The sequence below is a fragment of the Bos taurus genome, chromosome 7 (genome assembly GCF_002263795.3).
Source record: "Bos taurus isolate L1 Dominette 01449 registration number 42190680 breed Hereford chromosome 7, ARS-UCD2.0, whole genome shotgun sequence".
NCBI classification, from domain to species: domain Eukaryota; kingdom Metazoa; phylum Chordata; class Mammalia; order Artiodactyla; family Bovidae; genus Bos; species Bos taurus.
The window spans coordinates 58,685,308-58,711,177 of NC_037334.1; the positions used below are offsets into that span (position 1 = coordinate 58,685,308).

General features: G+C 41.4%; 1 protein-coding gene across 1 annotated transcript in view; it reads right to left on the bottom strand.

The window, feature by feature from the left end:
- Positions 1 to 25,499, bottom strand: part of DPYSL3 (dihydropyrimidinase like 3) — a 117,313-nt gene extending 91,814 nt beyond the window's left edge. Inside the window, exon 1 of the mRNA NM_001101068.1 lies at positions 25,079 to 25,499. Within this exon, the coding sequence (NP_001094538.1) occupies positions 25,079 to 25,459 (381 nt within the window). The 5' untranslated portion in view covers positions 25,460 to 25,499. The remainder of the gene's footprint in view (positions 1 to 25,078) is intronic.
- Positions 25,500 to 25,870: the final 371 nt, after the last annotated feature.

Here is a 25,870-nt window from a genome sequence, read left to right on the forward strand (position 1 = left end):
TCAGGAATTCAAAAAAGGAAAACATAGTGCAGATAGGCAGTCATAATAGTTACTGTATATCGAGGGTTTACAAAATGTGAGGCACGCCGGGTTTAGGGTTTTACATGAATTAGGGTCCTTGATTTTCCGAGAAACCCTATGATACATATACAATTCCCATGCTCATTTTACAGATGAGGAAACCAAGGCTCAGAGAGGTGATTTGCCTAAGGTCACAGAGTTAATAAAACATGGTGTAGGGATGTGAACTTCTGTTGTTTCTACTTGACCATCTACATCCTGAATTATCAGGCTAACTGAAGCTGGCTGTATACTTGGAGAGGGTGCTCTAGAAGGAAGCATTGAGGAGCTGGGTGTTAATGCAAATCTGGCTGACTTTGCCAAGGACATTTTATCTTCTGTGAAAAGAGAATTGCAAGAGAGGGAAGTGAAAGGTTAGGGGGCCTTTATGTTGGGAAAGAGAGGAAGCAGGATGACAAATGAAGTAAACTGAGAATCCCACATCAGAGCAACCACAGAGTCCATCTCAGACAGGCATTTCATCTATCAACACCATCCCGACAACCAGATAATTAAAGATCTCTGGGGAGAGGGTTCCCATTTTGACTCTTGAGGGTGAGTGCTGTGTTCTGAAGCCTGTTCTCCACATGGGGCTTAGCAAAACCAGCTTCCCAGCTGGCCTGATAATTCCTGAAGCAAGCACAACACCCAAGCTCCCCCCTCCTCCCCCAACTCAGACAATGGTGGCAGATTATTCAGAAAGCAAGCTTAACATAAGAGTAATAATTGCTTACATTTACTGGGCACTTGCAATCAGTCTCAAGCAATGGGATTATTTCATTTAATCCTCCAAAAGAATATAATGAGATAGATATTATCCCCATTTTACAGGGAGGGCACGAGGGGAAGCAATTGTGTCTGTTACATGTCTACCGCTTCTCAGCCCCACGTCCATCCTTCCACCTTGCATGCTTGCTAATCCCTATGCAGCCGGAAGCCTGCAAGCTACATCACCTGGGACCCTTAACCAGCTGCTTTCCTATTCAGCAAGTAGAAGGCAGACAATGGAGAAGAGAAAGCCAAAGAAAGGGAAACAGAGCTTCTTCCGTGCTCCCCTGCTCCTGCAGCTGCAGTCATCTCCAGCCTCCAGCCTGTCTCCACTCTCCCACTCCCAGTGTTTGTTCATTTAGTTGTTTTACTGAAGTACAGTTGACTCACAGTTCAGGCGTACAGCAAAGTGATTCCATTATACATACTTTTTTTCAGATTCTTTTCCATTATAAGTTATTACTAGATACTGAATAGAGTTCCCTGTGCTAGGCAGTAGGTCCTTGTCTATTTTATATACAGTAGTCTGTTTTGCCACACCCTCTCAAGGGCAGCGGGAGCAGCCAGGTGGAGCTCTCTCCTCAGAACTCTGAGAGCCAATCTTGCAGGGCAGCCCACTCCAGTATTCTGGCCTGGAAATCCCATGGACTGAGGAACCTGGTAGGCTACAGTTCATGGGGTCGCAAAGAGTCAGACACGACTGAGCGACTTCACTCACTTCACTCAAGGGCAGCGGGAGCAGCCAGGTGGCGCTCTCTCCTCAGAACTCTGACAGCCAATCTTGCAGGGCAGCCCCTCTAAGTACACCACCCCAACCCCACGCCAATTCTGGCAGCCCCATCTCTTTGTTCTCTCCACCTTGGATGGCTGGTATTTCCTCTAGATATCTCTGAAGTAACTGCCATGTTCCTTTTTGTTCTGGCAGCTTCCAACATGTATATCCTTAATTCTCTGGATTAAATTCCTTCTCTCCAAAGTACCGATTATGGTATCTATTTCTGTAACTGAGTCTGGACTGATAGAAAGATGTCAACTATCTGTCCAACGTCACATAGCCAGTAGCATGAAGATTACGCAGCCCAGGTTCTCCAAAGAAGTTTAAATAGGCAGCTCTGTCCGCCGTGGGGAGCTAGGGCCATAGCAGACAATCAATACAAATGTGTTGACATGAGTCAATTTCCTAGAGCTCACATCATAATTATATTTTCATTAATAACAATAACATGTGTGCATAATGCTTTAGAGTTTGGAAGGGATTTCCTAGCCATTACTTCACGTGCTTTAGGAAGAAAATATAATCAAAGGTATAACTTTGGAGTAGGATAGATATTAGTTTAATATCTTGGTTCTGCCATATAATAGCTGCATGATCTCTGGAAAGTTTCTGAACTTTGTTCTGAAACTAACTTTTGTTATCTGTGAAATATGGTTACTCGAACTACCTACTGCCTGTGGCTATTATGATATTTAATTAATGTCATATATATACATGACATTAATGTGTGCCAAGCAATGTGTAGAGTCTGAGATTTTATCCTGCTTACAGCCTAATAAGCTAACTTGTTACTATTTACTGCATGTTGGTAGAAGACAGGAGATTCCTGGGTCAAAGACAAAGGGTGTTATGACTCATGACAATAGCATTAGACAGTTTTACATCAGTTTTCATGGAGAGCTTACACCTCAAGTCTCACAGGGGTGATACCAAGAGCCCATTGTGGATGCCTATACTCACAGCGGGTTGTGTTATGCGGGAATTCTGTGTTTGGGGGATTCGCTACTTTTATAGGAAGCTGAAGTAAGACAACTCTTTGTCTGGGGGAAACGTTACCTCATCTCTCAAGCTTGCTCCTTGAAAACATAGCCATGAGAAATGATCCGAGAGTGTTCAGAGCCTTGCCTTTGGGGCAGAGCCAGCACGAACATGCAGTGATATAGCTGCTCCCAACAAAATATACTAAGTATTTATTTAGTTATTACACAGTGAGTGGTAGTTATCACTCTGTGTCTTATAAAACCCAATCATGATGGAATATTTGTTCCAATCTATAGTTAAGGAAAATGGCTCAGAGACATGAAATAACTTGCTCAATGATAATACCCTTTGGGGAAGTGGTGGTTATGGGTGCAAAAATCAGAATCAAGACCCCCCAAATCCCACATCCAGTCCTCACCAGCACAAAACCTATTGGTAAAGACAGGTGGCACATACCATCAGCCTAGGACTGGCTACATACAGTTTCTGTGGGGCTCAGAGCCCATATTTCTAGAATTCTTGAACTTTAGAAGCAGAGGGGCTCTAAATACAAGCTATTCTTGTGGGTCCCCAGCTGTGTTTACCAGAGACCTAGTGTCCACTGAGCTTTCTCAGAGGATATCAAGAGTGGAGGTGAGATGCATGAAAGGAAAGTTGGAGGAGCCTCTATCTAAGCAGCTCCACTTTTACTGGGGTGATGATAAGATTGCTTGTGACTTTTTTTTTAAGAAGAAGTACACTCTGAGAAAAACTCATATTTAACTCAACTAAAATTTTATTTAAAAACAGAAAAACTAAGGCCCACAAAGGCCAAGTGATTTGGCCAAATCTGCCTCCAGTGTAGGAGACCTGGGTTCGGTCCCTGGATTGAGAAGATCCCCTGGATCCATTACCAAGAAGTCATGCACTCCGAGTTGCCTGGCCAAACATGAAAATGACCTCTCCTACCAGCTCATGAAACAGTGCAAAAGTTGGAATAGCCTGGCATGACTCCCTGAGACACTGTGTGATGAATTAGCTGATGTTCATTTATTCACTATTTCACATAAGTATTTAATGAGGGTTTATTATATACCAGGCTTCCCTTGTGGCTCAGCTGGTAAAGAATCCGCCTGCAATGTGGGAGACCTGGGTTCAATTCCTGGGTTGGAAAGATCCCCCAGAGAAGGGAAAGGCTACCCATTCTAGTATTCTGGGCTAGAGAATTCCATGGACAGAGTCAGGCACAACTGAGTGACTTTCACTTATTATATACCAGGGATTGTGTTAACTGCCAAGAATACAACAGTGAAAAAGATAAATTTTTGATTAAGTTACCAGTTCTTATTCATTCATTCAAAAATATGTAACTATGCGTTAACTGCTGTGCAAAGGTATTGCCCTCAGTGGGTTCCAGGCTAGTGGAAAGAGGTAAGTAAGAATTTCTAAAACAAGAATGATAAGTATCCAATAGAGGTACACTGGTGAGTACACAGGTACACCTCATCTGGCTTTGAGGGCCCAGAAAAAGGTCCTGGAAACACTCAAGATGAAGCTGAGATCTGAAGGAGAGGGAGTGAGAGTAACCCAGTTACCTCACCTGAAAAGTGGAAACAATAATAAAATCCTCCCCTCAGAGATGCTGTGAAGGTCCAAAGAGATATTCATGTGAACAGTCCAGCTTGGCACATAGGGATGACATGTTACTTCTGTCCCTATCTTCATATACACAGGAGCTGACCAGGAACTGATGTCTGTCTGTCTGTCTGTGGCTGAAGACCAAGGAATTCAGCAGCCCACACAGGAAGAAATCTGTCTCCAGCTTCCTTAGCATCTGGGTCCAAACAAATAACCAAGCCCAGACACTGGCCTTGGACAGGAGCCTGCACGGCTGGCCACTTCATTTGGGAATTTCACCCTGTGGCAAAGATTGCACCAATAGAGGTTTTCTCCTGAAGTGGCTTCCTCCCCTCCCTACCCGATCCCCTCCCAACTCCCACCTCCTCCCCACCCCGCCCCCATCCCCTCGCCACTCCCACCCCCGCACCTAGTGATTTATGTCCCACTGAGGGCCTTTTCCCCTTCAGAGCCCATCTGGCCTTCCTGCCTCAGCCTGCAGCGAGGGTGTAATCCTGTGTTTGCAGCTTTACCGACGGTTTCTATGGAAATTATGACAATATTACAGCTATTGTGGAGCCACATCACTGCTGATTGAATGAGGAGACAGGACTTGAAAGGGGAAATCTGGAATTAAATATCAACAACCTAAGTCCTTAGCGACAATGACTTGTTTTTCGTAATGTGGTTCCTACCCACAGTAAGAAACAATAACAAACTAGTATTGTTCTTATACTAATAATGTGAAGAAGGGTTATTTCTCAGACCCCTGGTGGGGATGACACAGAGAAGATAAAAATCAGGCCCCAAGCCAGTGCTCACTGGCAACAACCAGAAATGAGAGTCTCACTTATATGTGGACTCAAAAAAAACCCAAAACAAACAAAAACAAAAAACCTCATAGATACCTGTGGTTGTTGCCACCGGCAGGGGAGGGCAAGCTGGGTGAAGGGAGTCAAAGGTACAAACTTCTAGTTATAAAATAAGTAAGTCACGGGAGGTAGTATATAGCATGGTAACTATAGCTAATAATGCTATACTGTATGCTTGAAAATTACTAAGAGTAGATCTTCAAAGTTTTCATCATTAAGAAAAAAATTCTAAAAAAAAAAAAAAAAGAGGTGGGAGCAAGGTAAAATTTTAGATAGGTTAGAGAACTGAGGCATGTAACTTAAGTAACTGAATATGTCCAATTTCTGCCAGGCTACAACTGCATCTGATTTGGTGTGGGTTGTTAACTACTCTCTCAAATCATCAGAAGAGCTTTGCAAGGAACTGGGAAATAAAAATGCTTATTTAAGGAAAGGGGTGGTCAGCACCCATTAATAGTTCCCAAATGTTGAGACGATAAAGCAACCCTACAACCAGACCTCCATGGAGGGTTTCTTGCCAGCACTGTTCCTTACTTTCCTTGTGGCCCATATTTTCCCCCATGAGAGATTTCCTCTTTTTTTTTCAACTACATTTTGAAGTTCATTTAAGCAGGATTCTTCTCTTTGTGAGAGAAAATGCAATGCTTTTACTCAATTTCAAAAGCAATGCAAGTTCACTGTAAAAAAAAAAAAATGTGAAAAATGTTCTTGGGACTTCTCTGGCTGTCTAGTGGGTTAAGACTCTGTTTCTACCACAGGGAGCATGGGCTTGATCCCTGGTTAGGGAGCTGAGATCTGTGCGGTGTAGCCAAAAGATAAAAAAAAAATGTGAAAAATGTTCTGAAGAAATAGAAGAAAACACAAGTTATCTCAATGCTAAGATTTTGTTAAATTTCTGTTTAATTTTTTTATTGTGGCTGACAGTGTGGGTTTGGGGATATAGACAGAATTCTGGCCTTGCAAGCTGTCTTCGTTCATGCAGATTATTGAACCTCTGTAAACCTGTTTTCCTACTTGAGTTGTTGATGGTGGCTTCCTTTAGAGGGCGGTGGGCCTAACTAACCCAGGAACACTTTCTCACCCACTGTGCTTCCATAGCATTGTTCTTAATGGCTCCATAGTATTTTGTCCTATGAATAGGCCATAAATAATTTACAGTATCCTGCTATTGAATCAGATGTTCTACACATTTAATGTTAAAATAAAAAGTAACTTCCTATAAATAATCTCTAGTCATTCCTTTGTTGTTGTTGTTTAGTTGCTAAGTTGTATCCGACTCTTTTGTGACCCCATGGGCTGTAGCCCACCAGGCTTCTCAGTCCATGGGAATCTTCTGGCAAGAATACTGGAGTGAAAAAAAAAAAAAAAAGAATACTGGAGTGGGTTGCCATTTCCTCCTCCAGGGGACACTGCCAACCCAGGAATCGAACTTGCATCTCTTGCACTGGCAGGCGGATTCTTTACCACTGAGCCACCATGGAAGCCCCATCTCTTCCTTTGCTTCCTATATGTTACTCATTAGAGAGGTTCAGTTCACCTGGTTTACAGCAAATACACTGAGCACATGTGACTGTGGAGGAATTAAGGAAGAGCAGTCAGGAGCAAGTGGCAGGTCGTGCCCTCACAGAGCTGAGCTAGTGGGCAGAGTGGAAAGAGCACTACCTAGGGAAATAGGAAATTTGGGTCTTGGCTCCATCCTATCAGCCCCCTTCTTCTAAGTGTGTGACTTGAACATGTGACCTAATCTCTTTTTTCTCATTTATAAAATCTGTGTAATACTCTCCAGGGTTTTTGTAAACAGAATTAAGAAATGTAAAATTCTTTTAAAAGTGCCTGGCACAGCACCATTCACAACAGCCAAAAAAGAAGTAATATCCCAAATGTTCATCAACAGGTAGATGGAAAAAAACACATGATAAATGGATTTGCCAACAAAGGTCCATCTAATCAAAGCTATGGTTTTTCCAGTAGTCGTGTATGGATGTGAGTATTGGACTATAAAGAAAGCTTAGTGCCAGAGAATTGATGCTTTTGAACTGTGGTGTTGGAGAAAACTCTTGAGAGTCCCTTGGACTGCAAGGAGATCCAACCAGTTCATCCTAAACAAAATCGTCCTGAATATTCATTGGAAGGAATGATGCTGAAGCTGAAACTCCAATACTTTGGCCACCTGATGCGATGAACCGACTCATTTGAAAAGACCCTGATGCTGGGAAAGATTGAAGGTGGGAGGAGAAGGGGACGACACAGGATGAGATGGTTGGATAGCATCACTGACTAAATGGACATGAGTCTGAGTAAACTTCAGGAGTTGGTGATGGACAGGGAGGCCTGGCATGCTGTAGTCCATGGGTTCGCAAAGAGTCGGACATGACTGAGAGACTGAGCTGAACTGAAAATGGAACGTTATCCTGCCACAGAAAGGAATAAAGTGGGGTGGTTCGTTTGTAAAGTTCACACATTGAGTGTTACTTTTAAAAATATGCAGTTACTAGATTTTTAAGTATTACAGAGTAAAGGCAAGAGGGAGAAGGTAGAAAAAGACCACTCTGGACATCAGAGTTGGAAAAAGGTAAAATAAAAAAGGTATGAACTACTGATGGGTGCTACAACATGGATGAACCCTGAAAACATTATGCTAATTGAAAGAAGCCAGGCACAAAAGGGCCTCATATTGTACGATTCCATTTATATGCAATGTCCATTACAGATAAATCTATAGAGACAGAAAGCTGATTAGTGATTGCCAAGGGCAATCAATTAAAAGATGCTTACTCCTTGGAAGAAAAGTTATGACCAACCTAGACAGCATATTGAAAAGCGGAGACATTACTTTGCCAACAAAGGTCCGTCTAGTCAAGGCTATGGTTTTTCCTGTGGTCATGTATGGATGTGAGAGTTGGACTGTGAAGAAAGCTGAGCGCCAAAGAATTGATGCTTTTGAACTGTGGTGTTGGAGAAGACTCTTGAGAGTCCCTTGGACTGCAAGGAGATCCAACCAGTCCATTCTAAAGGAGATCAGCCCTGGGTGTTCTTTGGAAGGAATGATGCTAAAGCTGAAACTGCAGTACTTTGGCCACCTCATGAGAAGAGTTGACTCATTGGAAAAGACTCTGATGCTGGGAGGGATTGGGAGCAGGAGGAGAAGGGGATGACAGAGGATGAGATGGTTGGATGGCATCACCGACTTGATGGACGTGAGTTTGAGTGAATTCTGGGAGTTGGTGATGGACAGGGAGGCCTGGCGTGCTGCGATTCATGGGGTTGCAAAGAGTCGGACACGACTGAGGGACTGAACTGAACTGAACTGAACTGAAGGGCTGGAGGGAGAGGGGAATGGGGAGTGACTAATTAATGGGTGGAGAGTTTCCTTTTGGGGTGATGGAAAAGCTATGGAAGTAGAGAGTGGCAGTAACTGTACAACCTTGTAAATGTACTTACTATGACTGAAATATACTGAAAATGTTTAAAAATGATACATTTTATGTCATATTTTATCACTGTTTAAAAAAAATGGTGCCTGGCATATAAGCACTCATTAAATCTTATTTTTTATCCTTATTCCCCTCTTGAGGTCTCAATTTTCCTGTTTCTAAAGTGAAAGAGACAAAATGATCTTTGAAACTTCTAGTTCTGAGATTCCACAGTCTAGTTGGATGAATTTGTCTAGCGATGGAAAACTCTTTTTGCTAATATCCATTTCCTGCCCTCCCTTCCTCTGACCTGCTCCCTGCTTCAGAACACTCATTTTTAAAGTTGCCATCACCTCTTCCACACAGTCCCTTCAAGTGCCTGACAGATCCCTGACTGCTGGTGATCCGGAAGAGGCTCATGGTGGACTCTCAATAAATATCTGTTGGACGCACAGATGGATGAGAGAATCAATGAAGGAAGGAGTGAGTGGAAAACCACTGACTCTGCCAGCAGGCCGCCTGCGTAATCGGCTGCGGCTGACCCCAAAGTCAGGTTTCCTGAACGGTGAGCACACATCTTCCAAGAGGTAATAAACACTCACCCAAGGACACTTTCCCTGAAAATTCCTAAAGACACTATTGGGTGAGCCACTATGTCCACTCCCAAAGCTCCTTATTTTCAATCTGTTGACATGTCTTAAGAGTAGGAGGGTGGTTCTTTTTGAACTGGTTCAAGTAGGCAGAAGAAAATTTTACAAAAGAGTGAGTGAGTCTAGCCTCCTCCCTGTTCACTTAGTACTGCTGAGTTCTGTTCACAATTGCCAAGAAGTCTTTTCCACCAGCCCCGCTCGGCTCTGCAGCTCCAGGCTGTTTGCTGCCTCGCACCTCTCCTATTTCGAGCACCCCAGCAAAGCTTGACCTCCTCCTCCTCCTAATCGCTCAGACTTCCTTTCTTTCTTCCTCACTCTCATTTCAGGTCATCCTCTTTACCGCCACCCCCCACCTCCTTTTCTTGTCTGTTCTTTACAAAGCCTTGCCTCCACTTCATATTTCATTCTCTAACATAGCTTGCATTGGGACTTCCCTGGTGGCCCAGCAGTTAAGAATCCACCTGCCAATGCAGGTTCAATCCCTGACCCAGGAACTAAGTCCACACATGCCATGGGGCAGCTAAGCCCACACACAAACTGCTAAAGCCAGCATGGCTACAGTCTGTGCTCTACAACAAGAAAAACCACCACAAAGAGAAGCTGGAGCACCACAGCTAGAGAAAGTCTGCAGACAACCATGAAGACGCAGTGCAGCCAGAAATAAGTAGCTAAGTAAATAAAATGTTTTTTAAAATTGCTTGCACTGTTTTCCTCTTTATGGTCTGATACACATTTATTTTTAATATCCTCCCTCAATCTCAGACATCTTGAAAGGTGGACAGGTGTTTTTGAGCCTTTTAGATTATCTTGTATAGTTCCTATACTTCTTTCAAATTTCTAAATCTTTTCATATTGACAAATTGCCATTACTCATTCTGCCATTCCAGCACACACACACACACACACACACACACACACACACACCCCTATGTCCCTTTTATTGTACTCAAGATCAGGGATTGACAAACTATTGCTCTTGTGTCTAATCCAGCATACCACCTGATTTTGCAACTAAGGATTTATTGATACACAGCCACATCCATTCATTTACACACTGTCTATGGACGGCTTTGCTGTATAGAGTTTAGTAGCTAGGACAGATACCTTATAGCCTGAAAGGCCTAAAATATTTCCTATTAATACCTGGACCTTTAGAGATAAAGTTTACAAACTCTTATTATAGACAATTCAGTGACACCTCATCCTTTTATTCTCAGACACTTAGCTGAAAACAAGAATTGCCAGATATTGTCTTCATTTCAAATCACTCCCACCTATTTCCCACTCCCTGCTCCCCACTTGTAATCTCACTGGCTTCCTGACTCTCCCTTGGTGGTGTGTAGGAGAAAACTACACCTCTGGAGAGGTTTTCCCTGCCTACCAATTGTGTGAGATACCACCATTCACCAACAGTATTTTTTTTAATCTCAGTATCCATTTATCACACAACTTTCCACCTCACTTTATTTATTTCTATCTAAGTGACAGGATATAGTCAGAGGAAAACAGCTCCTCCATCGCCCACATCCAATTCCATGTAAGGACTGCAGCTTTTCTGTATGGATATAGTCCAGCTTCTTAGAAATAAACCAAGTGATTCTGCTCTCAAAAGAGACGGTCATTAATAGTGGTGCATGGGCTCTGGAGTCTGCAGACCTGGATCTGAGCTCCGTCTCTGCCACCATCCTTTAAATACTATCTGCCCTTAGCAAGCAACTTTAAACCAGGTCAAGCAACCAGCAAGCCACAGCACCCAATGAAAATAATTATAAGACAAAAGCAAAAGCAAACAAATGTGACCAATTCAAACTTATTCAAACTTATAAACTTCTGTACAGCAAGGAAATCATAAACAAAATGAAAAGACAACTTATGGACTGGGAGAAAATATTTGCAAAAGATGTGACTGACAAGCACTTAATTTCCAAAACATACAACCCGCTCACACAACTCAACCAAAAAACCCAGACAATCCAATAAAAAAAAGGGCATTATACCTAAATGGATATTTCTCCAAGAAGACTTCCAGATGGCCAACAGACACATGAAAAGATGCTCAACATTGTTAATTATCAGAGAAATGCAAATCAAAACTACAATGAGGTACCATCTCACACCAGTCAGAATGGCCATCGTTAAAAATGTCTATAAATAACAAATGCTGGAGAAGGTATGCAGAAAAAGGAACCCTCCTATGTTTTTGGTAGGACTGTAAATTGGTGCAGCCACTGCGGAAAACCATATAGAGGTTCTTCAAAAAACAAAAAATAATGTTGCTGTATGACCCAATACTCCGAGTCCTGGTCGTATACCCAGACAAAAATGTATTTCAAAAAGATGCATGCACTCTTATGTTCAGAGCAGCACTATTCACTGCAGCCAAGACATGGAAACAACTTAAAATGTCCATCAACAGATGAAAGGATAAATAAAATGCGGTACATGTACACAATGAAATACTACTCACTACTGCCAGTATATGCCATCAAAAAGAATGACATAATGCCATTTGCAGCAACATGGACGGACTTAAGAGATTTTCATACTAAGTGAAGTAAGTCAGAAAGACAAATACCATATGATATCACTTACAGTGGAATCTAAAATACGACCCAAATGAACTTACCTAGGAAACAGAGGCAGACACAGGGACATAAAGAGCAGACTTGTGGTTGCCAAGGGGGAGATGGGGTGGGGGAGGCATGGATTGCGAGTTTGGGATTTGCAAATGCAAACTACAATATTACATATAAAATGGATAAACAACAAGGTCCTATTATATAGCTCAGGGAACTGCATTAAATAGCCAATGGAAAATAATATTAAAAAGAGTATATATGTATTGGAGAAGGAAATGGCAACCCACTCCAGTATTCTTGCATGGAAAATTCCATGGACAGAGGAGCCTGGTAGGCTACAGTCCATGGGGTCGCAAAGAGTCGGACATGACTGAGCGACTTCACTTCACTTCATTTATATGTATAACTGAATCATTTTGCTATATAGCAAAGTTAATGGAAATTATAAATAAACTATAGTTCAAAAAAATAAATTAAAAAAAAATAACTATTAGGCATTTGTAGCATTTCATGATAACTATCTGAGTCCCTGTTTACTCATTCCTTCCCTGGCTCTATCTCCTGGTCTCTTTCTAGGGCCACCTCACTTCCAATATTTTCAGCTTTAGCCACCGAGTTCACCTTTTGGACTCTACCAAACTCTTTTGGTTCTAGGAGTACAGTCCTCTTACTCTCCCACAGGTCTCACCAGTAGACAGTCTGTTTTGGATAACCCTCTTAACCAAGCCAGTTCTAGGTGCTGGGCCCTATTCAGTACTAACTCTTAACTGCCAACATATAATAAGGGAACAGCAAAGTGGTATATAAAAAGCAATTGGATCACCTAAGAGCTTAAATTCTAACTTGTTCATTTCTAGTTTTTTTGACTACAGGAAGTCAAATCATCTCTCTGAGATTCAGTTTCTCTTCCAGACTATGAAGCTGTTGGTATCTATTTTGTAGAGTTATTGTGAGGCTTAGAAACAGCAGCATCTTGCATCAATTAGTATTCCATAAATGATCTTTTCATTAGAATATACCTTGAAGCTCCTATTTGTACTCTAAACTCAAGGAAAAGTAAAGTTACTATAGATTAGGGTAGGAACTACTTTGGTAGAGAAAAATTCTCTACCAAGGAGAATTTTGGTAGATCGCCCTTTAAAAATTTCTTTCTTCATTGGTTTTTATCTCCAGCTAAGACTTAAAATCTTCTTCTCAGGTCTTTTACTTTGTTCGCATTTACTTGGCTTTGTGTTCCCTTAATCTCATCTGCTATTGAGCAGTTTGGCCTAGATTGTATCTGTCTTTCTTACACAATTTACACAAAACACTTTCCTGGCTTTATACACTGTAGAATCTTGCCCATGAAGTTCCACACTGGAAGCAACCACCCCATGCTCAGTAATCCTGCAGCATGAAAATGACCATACCACAAGTGTCCATTTATAGGAAATTCCCACAGACAAATGGTAATGAAATGGGTATACAACAAGATTTAGCTAGAAGGAGGTCTACCACTTCCTTATTTACAACAGCAAAAAAAGGGAAAGTAAAAATGAAGTCAAAATTGAAAACAAAAACATCAATTTAAATGGTCCAGTTAGAAGGAATAAGTGATTAAATACATGATGTCTCTCAGTAGAGTACTATATTGCTATTGTAAGTTATATTTTGGAAAAATCTTTGATGCTCTGTAAAGGTACCATAATAACTTAGATTAAAAAAAAATAGTTTAGAATTTCAGATCCAGCATGTAAGGAGCTAAGAAGTTGCCACTTCATCCTAACAAGTAAAAAGCTGAAAAAATTTACCAGTTCTTAGATCCAGCAGAAAGGTAAGGACACAGAGAAAACCACTGCCTCCCAGATTGAAGGAAACAGAGGGGTGAATACAGAATCACACCTCACCTGAGCAGAAACTCAGGAGCAAACACTCCCAGAGGAAACACTGCTGAGGTAAGAAGAGCTGAACTGGGATTGATGAATTGCTGGAGGCACAGCATTGTCAATTTGGAGAGTTAAAAATGCCAGGGGACCCAGTTATCCAGTTACCAGAGAACCCTAAACGTTCTGTGACTGTTGCCTCCAACAGTTCTATCTCATCCTCAGAGCGAATATTAGAGAAAAAGCCCTGTGGCTTCTTGCTGGGAGAAGAGTATTTTTATATATACCAGAGCATTCTGTTCCGAATAAGGCCTGCCTTCAGAAGAAACTACTTCACCAGAGCCTAACTTGCTGGAGTTTGATCAGAGCCTAATCTACGTGATGCGGGGGAGGGAATATCCAATACTAAGAACCTCTAGCCTTCCATGTGGGAGAAGGAAAGTACACAACTCCAGTCCCCTCCAGCCATCCTGTTCCACCTAATGGGTGACAGGAAAGGACTGTGAAGTTGCTAACGTTCAGATTTCAGAGGTACAGGCTCATCAAAAGACTGAGACCTAATCGTAGCACTGCAGAATGCTTCCCCTCCACCCACATCTTACCACCACATTAGTGAGGGTCTATTTACTAGAGTTTCTTTTACCTAGTACATGTGTCTAGCTTTCAACAAAAAATAACAAACTATACTAAAAGCAAAAAAAACAAAACACACTCCACAGTTTGAAGAGATTGAATGAACATCAGAAACAGAGTCATCAGGTATAAAGAAGGGAATTATTTAATGATAAAGGGATTAATTCTCCAGGAAGGTATAACAATTCTAAATGTATATGTACTTAAAAACAGAGCATTAAAGTATGTGAGGCAAAATCTGATAGAACTTCAAATAGAAAAAGATAAATCCACTATTACACTTAGAGATTTTAATACCCCCCCCCATTGAAAATGGACAAATCCTGTAGGCAGAAAAGCAATAAAGACATAGTTGAATGTAACAGAACTATCAATTAACTAGCTATAACTGATATCTACACACTATTTCATCCAAATACAACAGGCTTTACATTCTCCTCAAGCTCACACAAAACATTCACCAAGATATACCACATTCTGGGCTATAAAACATACTTTTAACTAAATTTAAGATAATAGAAATCACATAATATTTATTCTCAGACCACAGTAGAATTAAACTACAAATCAATAAGAGAAAGATAGCCAGAATATCCCCCAAATACTTGGAGATTAAACAGCGCCCTTCTAAGTAACACAGGCGGCAAAGAAGAAATCTTAAAAGAAATTTTAAAATATTTTGAGAAAATAAAAGTGAAACCACAACATACCAAAATCCACGGAATGAAATTACAGCAGTGCTTAGAGGAAAACGTATAACATTGAATGCATATATTGGAAAGGCATAAAGGTCTAAAATCAAGTCTAAGTTTTCATCTTAGGAAACTAGAAAAGAAAGACAAATTAGATCCAAATTAAGCAGAAGAAAAGAAAGTAAAAATCAGAACAAATCCATTCAATTGAAAACAAAAAAAACAACAGAGAACATTAAAACCAAAAGCTTGATTTTTCAAAAAAATCAATACAATTGATAAGTATCTAGGCAGGATAGTTAAAGAAAAAAGAGAACACATAAATTATATGTATAAATTACATATATCTGAAAAAACAACGGGATATCATCATAAATTCCATATACATTAAAAAGATAATAAAGGAGTATTATGAAAAACTCTATGCCCATAAACTTGATAACCCAGATGAAATGGACTCATTCCTTGAAAGACACAATCCACTAAAACTCACACAAGAAGAAATGGACAATCTGAATATTTGATGATAAGAAACTAAGGAACCAATATTATTCAACTTCTATACTTACTATAAAACTACAGTAATCAAGACAGTGCGGTATTGCCAAGAAATAGATCCATATAAATACAGTCAACTGATCTTGGAAGGAAAGTTATGACCAACCTAGACAGCATATTGAAAAGCAGAGATATTACTTTCCCAAAAAAGGTCCATCTAGTCAAGGCTATGGTTTTTCCTGTGGTCATGTATGGATGTGAAAGTTGGACTGTGAAGAAAGCTGAGCACTGAAGAATTGATGCTTTTGAACTATGGTGTTTGAGAAGACTCTTGAGAGTCCCTTGGACTGCAAGGAGATCCAACCAGTCCATTCTGAAGGAGATCAGCCCTGGGTGTTCATTGGAAGGACTGATGCTGAAGCTGAAACTCCAGTACTTTGGCCACCTCATGAGAAGAGTTGACTCATTGGAAAAGACTCTGATGCTGGGAGGGACTGGGGGCAGGAGGAGAAGGGGACGACAGAGGATGAGATGGCTGGATGGCGTCACCAACTGGATCGACATGAGTTTGGGTGAACTCCAGGAGTTGGTGATGGACAGGGAGGCCTGGCGTGCTGGTCATGGGGTTGCAAAGAGTCAGACGTGACTGAGCAACTGAACTGAACTGAACTGATCTTGGACAAAGGAGTGAAGAGAATACAATGGAACAAAGACAGTCTTTCTACAAATGGTGCTGGAACAACTGGACATCCACAAGAGAAAAATGCATCTAGACACAGATCTTACACCCTTTACAAAATTTAGTTCAAAATGGATCACAAACTTAAATGTAAAATGCAAAACTCTAAATCCCTAGAAGACAGAAGAAAATCTAAATGCCTTTGGGTATGGCAATGACTTTTTAGATACAACAGAGGTACAATTCACAAAAGAAATAATGAATAAGGTGAACTTGGTTAAAAATTTAAAACTTCTGCTCCACACAACAAAATGACAAGAGAATCAGAAGACAAGCCACAGACTGGGAGAAAATACTTGTAAGATACACAAATGATAAACGACCCTTGTACAAAATATAAAAGAATGTTTAAAACAATAATAAAATGAACAACCCAATTTAAAAATGGACAAAAGACCTGAACAGACACCTACAAGAAGAGAATATACAGATGACAAGTAAGCATATACAAACATGTTCAGCATGTTCTGTCATTAGGGAGCTGCAACACAGTTGTAGCTAAGGCAACAATGAGATATTACTACATGCCATTTCCTTCTCCAGGGGATCTTCCTGACCCAGGGATCGAACCCAGGTCTCCTGCATTGCAGGCAGACACTTTACCGTCTGAGCTACTAGGGAAGCCCCACATACCTATTAGAATGGCTAAAACCCAAAATAGTGATAATACCAAATGCTGACAAAGGTGTGGAGCACAAGGAATTCTCATTCATTGCTGGTGGGAATACAAAACTTTATGAGACAATTTAGAGATTTTTTTTTAACAAAACAGAACATATTCTTATCATACAATCCAACAATCACACTCAACTTACTCAAGCAAATTAAAAATTTATGTCCACACAAAAAGCTGGAAAGTTTACAACAGCTTTAATCCTAACTGCCAAAACCTGGACACAACCAAGATGTCCTTCAGTAAGTGAATGGATAAGTAAACTGTAGTAAATCTAGACACTGGAATATTCAGTGCTAAAATGAAAAGACGTGGAGGAAATTTAAATCCGTATTACGGATAAAATACAACAACCCGAAAATGTTGGATATTATATGATTCCAACTGTATGACGTTCTGGAAAAGGCAAAACTATAGAAACAGTTTTTTAAAATGTAGTTGTCAGGGGTTAGAGGAAAGAGAGGGATGAATATACACAGCGCGAAGGATTTTTAGGGTAGTGAAAATACTCTGTATGATACAATAATAATGGATACATGTCATTATACATTTATCAAAATCCAGAGGATGTACAGCACCAAGAGTGAACCCTAATGTAAACCATGGACTTCAAGTAATGAGAATGTGTCAATAGATTCTCAATTGCAACAAACTCTGATGCTGGTAATGGAGGTGGTTATGCAAGAATGGAGGAGGTTATGCATGAAAAATATGGGAAATCTCTGTACTTTCCACCCAATTATGCTATGAACCTAAACTTACTCTCAGAAATAAAGTTTAATAAATGCTTCAAAAAGTGGTTTAAAAAAATTGCTTAGAAACAGATAATGCTGCATGTTCCCACTTGTATTTTGAAATAGAGAAAGTATACTCCTGTTAACGGCAATTTTTTCTGGGAGATTATGATGAAAGGCAGTTTATGTTTTCCTAATGTTTATCTATTTCATTCATCTTTGACCCTCCAATACTAGTTTTTGATTGTGCACCTACATAACTAGTGCTTAGTAAATGTTTTTGAATCAATGAGAAAACAGAAAATTAGTGCATAAAGGGAGATCTGGGGACTTCTCATTATATTTATGGTGACCCTTGTTATCCATATCCCACTGGCCCAACCCCACACATAATAAAGTACACTGAGCACTAACCAGCACCTGGCTTGCAGCCTCATCACAAACCTTCAAGGGCTGTGAACTTTTCTCCAGTTACTAGTCCATAAAAGAGGATATGTCCCTGAAGAACTCAGGCTGATAATGAATTCAATAATGACTAGAGTATTAGAACCACTGACTGCTACAGCATTGTTCCAAAGATCACAGACTTACAGGCACTCACCCAACTGGGTGGGCAAGACAAGCCACCAGAGTATAAGAAAAAAATAGCAGGATGCACTTGTATCTCTGAAAACATTTCCTTTTCAGTTTGTACTTTTTCTTTGTATTTAATAATGTCATAAGATATTAATAAATTATTTGTATATGTAACTTACATATATGCATGGCCTGCCAAGCAGAAGACACAAGTTCAGTCCCTGGGTCGGGAAGATCCTCTCAAGAAGGGAATGGCAACCCACTCCAGTATTCTTGCCTGGCAAATCCCATGGACAGAGAAGCCTGGTGGGCTACAATCCATGGGGTCACAAAAGAGTTGGACACGACTTAGTGACTAAACAACAACAATAACATATATACGTAGTTTTACATTTAATAATGCCTTAAGATATTAATATATTTATATGCATTATATATATGTAATTTATATATATGCATATCTGTGTACACATATATGTATATATAATATATGCATACAGAAAGAGAGCATGCTCTAAAATTTTGTGCATAAAGGTACACAATCAGAGAAGGTTATAGACCATCTGGTCCGGCCCCTTTATTTTAGAAAGGACGAAACTAAAACTCAGAAAAGTGAGGTAACTTGCCTAACTGTTAGTCGCTCAGTCATGTCCGACTCTTTGTGACCACATGGACGGTAGCCCACCAGGCTCCTCTGTCCATGGGATTCTCCAGGCAAGAATACTGGAGTGGGTTACCATGCCCTTCTCCAGGGGATCTTCCTGACCCAGGACTCAAACCCAGGTCTCCTGCATTGCAAGCAGATACTTTACCGTCTGAGCCACCTGGGAAGCAAGTTTAACAACTTACCCAAACTGTATAGCTGAAGAAAACTAATAGTTAAAGGAAGTGTAATGGTTTACCCAGTTGTCTTTTTTTTTCTGCCTCATTTCATAATTTTGATGGAATTAAACTGTTTTTTGAATATCATGTGAGATAAATTTTAACACTTTCCTAAAAGTTTAATTTTTAAAATGTCCTTACACACCCAAATGGACCTTCTTCCTCGTCCTGCGAAAGGAGGGCTGAACTTGCACTCAAGGATGGCACTCTTCTCAGTCAGATTTCCTCTTCCTAGGGAGCTTTACCCGCTGTCTCACAGGAACATTATTTGCAGGAATAATGCTCAGTGGAAACTAATCATAGAATCAGATATAGAAATCACTAACAGAAAAGCATCAGACAGTCCTCTGGTCTTCTAAAACATTACTAACAAGCATTGTCAGCAAAACCCTGTCTCCAGGGACCATTACTTTGAGGGAACTCTGCCAATCATAGCATTACTTAGAAGGCGCAGTTTTTATGATCCTCAAACGCCTACTGTCAAACTAAACTAAAGTTTTGAATGGTTTCAAACACTTCCAGGTTTGGCTAAGTAAATATACTTTCAAATTCAAGTGCGGCCTGAGGGCCAGGTAAGAGCTTTTTCCCCCAGCCTGAGTGCATACTTTAGTTTGTCAGAGCAGCAAATGCCTTTGCATTACAGAGTATGGATGCGGATGACTAGAGACCTAGAATTCTGTTGCCAGCTGTCTTCCTTTGTGGAGGGTAAGGACAAAGACTTCAATTTCTCTGAATCATTTTGAAAACCATCTCCCAGGATTTAAAAAAAAAAAAGCAAATGGTAAAAGGTAAGAAGCACATCTCATTAGTTTCAAAATTCTCTCCTCCTAGAACCAAAAGCCCTGCTGAATTCATAAGGAAACATTTTGCACAAAAGTGGCCCATGTGAGAAGCTGGGAACTAGAAAGGATCCCCAGTTCCCAAAAGGGAGTTATCAATAGACCTATGTAATCATAATGTCATTGCTTTGTTTTTACAGATGACAGTCTTTGCAGAATCATTTGGTCTTGGCAGACCATATATCATAATTCTCCTCCCTTTAGTAATTTCTTCACTGCTAGAGAAAATTCTGCATATGTGGAAACCATCTTGACAAATGGTGAAAAAAATATTTTCTTTTCACTTAGAATTGCCTTTTTTATACTGTCAGAATTTATAAACAAAAAGTTGTGTGGAGAATTTTGGCAATATGAATGCCTAGCATGAGAAAAATGTAAACATGCAATTTAACAAAATGTTTACAAATAGGTCCAGAACCGCAAGAGAAACACCCAGGGATATCTCAAACCTGGAACTTGGCATTTGGCAGATAATTCAGTGACTTTTTTTTTACATTTTTATTCTGGAAAAACACTTTTGTTATTTAATCCTTTCATAAGGTATTCATTTATTAACCAAACTGATTTCCTTCAGGTGGGAATTAATAACTACATATGCTAGAGATAAAGCATATTTTAATTTTATCATGGTATTTTTTAAAAAACTCTTTTGATAGCTGCAGAATTAACTTGCAAGAATAAGGATTTTGTAGCAAAGACTGTTCTCAAAGATTGAGCAACTGAGCTCCAAGCATACTGAATAATGGGCTGGCAGGGAGATGTAGGTGGTTTTTAAGGTGCATGTAGTGGGAAGATCTGTGTGTGGGGTGTGTGTGTGTGTGTGTGTGTGTGTCTGTTCTTGACATGTAACCACAATTTAGGGCAAGGGCAGATCTTCCCACTATCTATGTCAGGCACATTGAAAATGTTCAAAAAGAGATATTATCAAATCTATAGACAGTCCAAATCTGGAACAAGGGATATTTTATTATAGAACTAAGCTTTAAAATTATCCTGATAGTAGAAGAATAAGCTAAAATGGTTATGAATATTATGAAGGGGAAAAAGTTAAAATCCTACAGTTAAAGGGTTTTTCTTTCCTTTTGGTTTTAAGTTCAACTGTAGCAACATAGTATGCAGATATCCTGGCTTTAAGAAGCAACAGTTAGAACTGTACATAGAACAATGGACTGATTCACAATTGGGAAAATAGTATAACAAAGCTGTACACTGACACCCTGCTTATTTAACTTCTATGCAGAGTACATCACAACAGATGCCTGGCTGGATGAATCACAAGCTGGAATCAAGATTGCCGGGAGAAATATCTACAACTTCAGATATACAAATAATACTACTCTATTGGCAGAAAATATAGAGGAACTAAAGAGCCTCTTGATGAGGGTGAAAGAGGACAGTGAAAAAAATGGCTTGAAACTCAACATTAAAAAAACTAAGATCATGGCATCCAGTCCCATCACTTCATGGCAAATAGAAGGGGGAAAAGTGGAAGCAATGACAAATTTTATTTTCTTGGGCTCCAAAATCACTGTGAACAGTGACTGCAGCCATGAAATTAAAGGACACTTACCCCTTGGAAGGAAAGCTATGACAAACCTAGATTGCATTGTTCAAAAGAAGAGATATCACTTTGCTGACAAAGCTTCATATAGTCAAAGCTATGGGTTTTCCAGTAATCATGTATGGATGTGAGAGTTGGACAATAAAGAAGCCTGAGCTCCAAAGAGATGATGCTTTCAAACTGTGGGCTGGAGAAGACTCTTGAGAGTACCCTGGACTTCAAGGAGATCAAACCAATCAATCCTAAAGGAAATGAACCCTGAGTATTCGTTGGAAGGACTGATGCTGAAGCTGAAGCTCCAATAGGTTGGTCACCTGGTGCGAAGAGTTGACTCATAGGAAAAGACCCTCATGCTGGGAAAGATTGAAGGCAAAAGGAGCAGGGGCTGACAGAGGATGAGATGGATAGATAGCATCACTGACTCAATGACATGTATCTGAGCAAACTCCAGGAGACAGTAGGACAGAGGAGCCTGAATGCTGTAGTCCATGGGGTCACAAAGAGTTGGCTATGACTTAGCAACTGAAAAACAACATCCTAGCTCATGTGGAAAAGTTTCTGAAGGCTTGAATGACATAGAATTTACTATGGCGCCAACAGCAGGACATGGATTACTGGATTATTATGTGTAATCTTTACTATAGAATCATAAATTGTATATAAATCAGGGAAAGTAACTAGCCTAATGCACTTGGGCATGGCCATATCCCATGTAGAACACTGTGTTCAGTTCTGGGCATTATATTTTTGAAAGAATATTTATAAAGTATATTAATAATATAATCTGAAAAGGAAATTCAAGTGGTGAAAGGCTCATAGAAGGGAGGGCTGAAGAAACTAGGAATAATAAGGCTAAAAAGGAGAATTTTAGGGAGAATGTGATTAATTGCCCTAAAACATATAAAAGGCAGTAAAAGCAAAGGGTAATAATAATTAACATGTACTGAGTACCATATGCAAAGTAGTCACTGTTATCTGCATTTTGCAAAAGAGGAAAACTGAGGCCCGCAGAATACGTTACACATCTGTAGCCACATAATTTATAATGGTTGAGCCAGTTTTCATCCCACTAATCCACCCCCAGATCTGGGAGAGAGATTAAAGCTATTTCCCAAATATTTCTAATCTCCGTTTACAGAATCCTAGTAAGACTGTTAACTTTCTCAATTTTTTTGAAGCTGAACATGAACTGATGATTTGCTCTGGTCTAGGAAATATGGCCATAAGTCATATACATAACTTCAGTGCGGGAGTTTAAGAGCCTATGAGCAATTTACCACATGCTTTTCCTACCTTGGATATGAGGACATGGAACTTCCATCAGTCTAGGTCTCTGAAGGGCAATGATTAACAGCTGTCCTGAAGATCCATGATAGACAAGTAGCAGGAGCAAAAACCAAACCATTATTGTTCGATTAAGCCCCTGGGATTTGAGGACTGTTTGTTACTGCAACATTATCTCAGCTTTTCTGACAGATACACAAGCCTACATGCTTAAACTCATTAAAATATCTCACCATAAGGAAACATTGTTATTCATATATTCCCAGAACCAAGAATAGTTTGTAGAAACTAAGGTAGGTAGACTTGGACTTTTTTTTTAATGTAAAATCCTCCAAAATTGCTTCATGTGAAGAAGTGAGCTCCCTGAAAATGGCAATATTTAAACAGAGACCAGATGATGATTTTGTACCTACATAGCGAAAGAGATGGCTTCATTATGGGGGTTTTATCAAACTTTTATCCAGCACCTCCAATGTGCCAGGCATTTCAGCCACAAAGATAAATCCAAACACCCTATCTTCATCCTGGAGGAAATAAGTTCAGAAGTAGATAACCTCTGATGTCTCTTCGATCAGTGTGATTCAACTAAATTAGAGATAATAACATGGTCTGGATAAAGCTGACAGCAAGCCCGAACTTAGAAATAAGCACATAGCACTACAAATCCTGGTTGTATTATTATTTTTCAATTAAGAGCCAAAAGTACAGGGTTTGCAAAAAGAAAGAAAAAGAAAGACATGTTGGGTTTAAAAGAGGAACATTTTCCCTTTCTCTAGTTACCATTCTTAAATCCTGCAAACCAGGCATATTATCTGGCTTACATCAGGGGTGTTCCAGCAAAGGGAATAGCACTGACTCATAGCAATTGTTACCGACCTTTTCCATCACCTCTCCCATCCCTTCGAATCAGGAAGGGGACATTTCAATACTTATCAAAGTCAGATCTGAAAAGAGGCAATAATCTTTCCCTAGGGCCATTCTTCAGTTTCAAAATCAGCCAAACCCTTCCCAAAAGATCAGAAGCTTTTCCTAAAAGGGTATTTAAGTGGGACCTAGAGGAATCCCACATTCTAAGGATGATGTGAAAATCACAAACTAAATGAGTGATTCCAAGACACAGTGATGTTCCCCAAAGGCACCTTAAAACCATACTCATTTTGGTACTTTCTTTCCTGTTATCAATTCTTAAAACTTAGTTTATTTTTTTTTAAACTTCCAAAAATCAAGCAGCACAGAGTTCTCTCCTTTCACTGGCTCGCTGCATTTTAATGGAAAAACATCTAAAACTTGGGTTAGCATTAACTTTAATTGCTCTGAGGCAAACATTTCCATTTCAGGTTATGATTCATAACCGTATTAGTCCAATATAATATATGCAGGCTGGATTTTGCAGCCATTATCTAGACAAGGGTGAGGTATCTGATTACTATTGTTCCCCAACTCAAAAGGGTCAGTTTGAACTCCTGAATACTCCAATCCCTCCCGCCCAGGCCCTGAGTTTTCTGAACTATGGTCCTGATTTTTTATGAAATAAATGAGGGCAAGCTGAGTTTCAGTGCCACATCTTAAGTGCCATATCTTAAGCTCAGTGTGACATGAGTTTCTGAAAAAATACACACAGAAAAAACTGGCTTTGGCACATGGCAGAGCAGTAGGGAACTTGCAGCTGTACTAGTTTAATATGCGCCCTTAATACTCTTGCCTATTTTCAAAAATACAATACCACTCTTCCCCAGACAGCTGGCTCCCCAGCCTCCTGGCTCCCCAGCCTCGCGCCAAGCTACCTACACAAATATACACTTAACAAACACAGATGTGAAATGTCGACCTAGGGCAGAAGAGAAGCAAGGGGTTTCGGGTGTTTAGTCTGGTGGCTCCACACTGAAAAGTTTCAGGAGCAGAGCTAATGTTGGAAGAGTGAGAGGGGAAACCGCCCAGCCTGTACTTTCATCCGGGTACTATGGAGATGACCCCGTTTTCCCGGGACCAGTTTGCCCTCTGCCCTGGTGACCTGGCTTGAGATTTAATCTAGAGACAGAAGGGAGATCAAGAAGACAATTGTGCGGGTGGGTACTCAGACCGAGAGAAGGGCTAGAAGTCACTCAGCCTTCCTGCACTGGCCGGGCTGACACACCCACTCAGAACCGATGGCCCGGGGATGCGGCAGGGAGGGGAGGGGACCCACGCACCCCGTGTCCCGCGCGCACAAAGATGCTACAGTGGGGACGCGCGTGAATAATTCAGATTTGGGCTGGAAGGTCTCGATGCACTCGGCGGAGGGTGCCCTTTTCCTCCCCCTAGTCCTCCATCCCCCCCACAAAGTGAACGAGAGAAAGTTGTGTCCGGGCCAAGGCGCCCCGGGGCTGCAAAGGGAGCGAGGACAGGCGGAGAGGAAACCCGGGCCCCCTTACCTTGTCCTTGGGGCCGAGGTTTTGCAAAACCTCCTTGCCGGTGGCGCTCCGGATCTCCACCCCAGCGGGCGCGGGCGACGCGGGCGCGGGCTCCCGGCTCTCCTCCCGGCCTTGGCCCCGGTGCGGGGTATCCCCCTCGGCGCCAGGTCGGCTCCCCGAGCCTCGGACGCTGCCCTGGCTGCTCCGGGGAGTCTTCGCGCCGCGCTGCCCCACGCTCAGGGCATCGAAATCCAGCGTCTTGCTCTCGAAGGCGCCCTCCACGTTGCAGAACATGCCTCCGTACTTCTGCCGCGGGACCTGGTCGGTGGTGCCCGGCCTGGCCAGGTACACGGGCAGATCGTCTTCATGGGAGCTGTCCCAGCCTCTGCGGCCCGAGGCCATGGTTGGATCGCGACAGCGGCCCGTGGGTTCTCTTCCCCAAAGGCGGAAAGGGCAGCAGCCGGCAGCGTGCGCCGAACCACAGTGACTGGGGCGGGAGGAGGCGCCTGAGCCTTCGCGCCAGAGGCGGCAGTGCTGCTCCGGTTCCTGCCAGTCCCCTGCGAGCCCCGAGTCAGCGAGCGCAGCGCTTGGGCCGGAGCGGCGGCGTGTTCCGCTCGCCCGCCTCGCCCGCCCAGCCAGCCGCACCTCCTGCGCGCCGGGACCCTAACGTGGCCTCCTGCGATCACGCGTCCCCGCCGCCCATCCAAAGGAGAAATCCAACTTGGCGCGCGCGCACACACACAGGCACGGTTCCAGCTCGCCCAACAACCCCCAGGTTGACACTCTAGAGCTCGCCTCACTCTCATGTGAGCA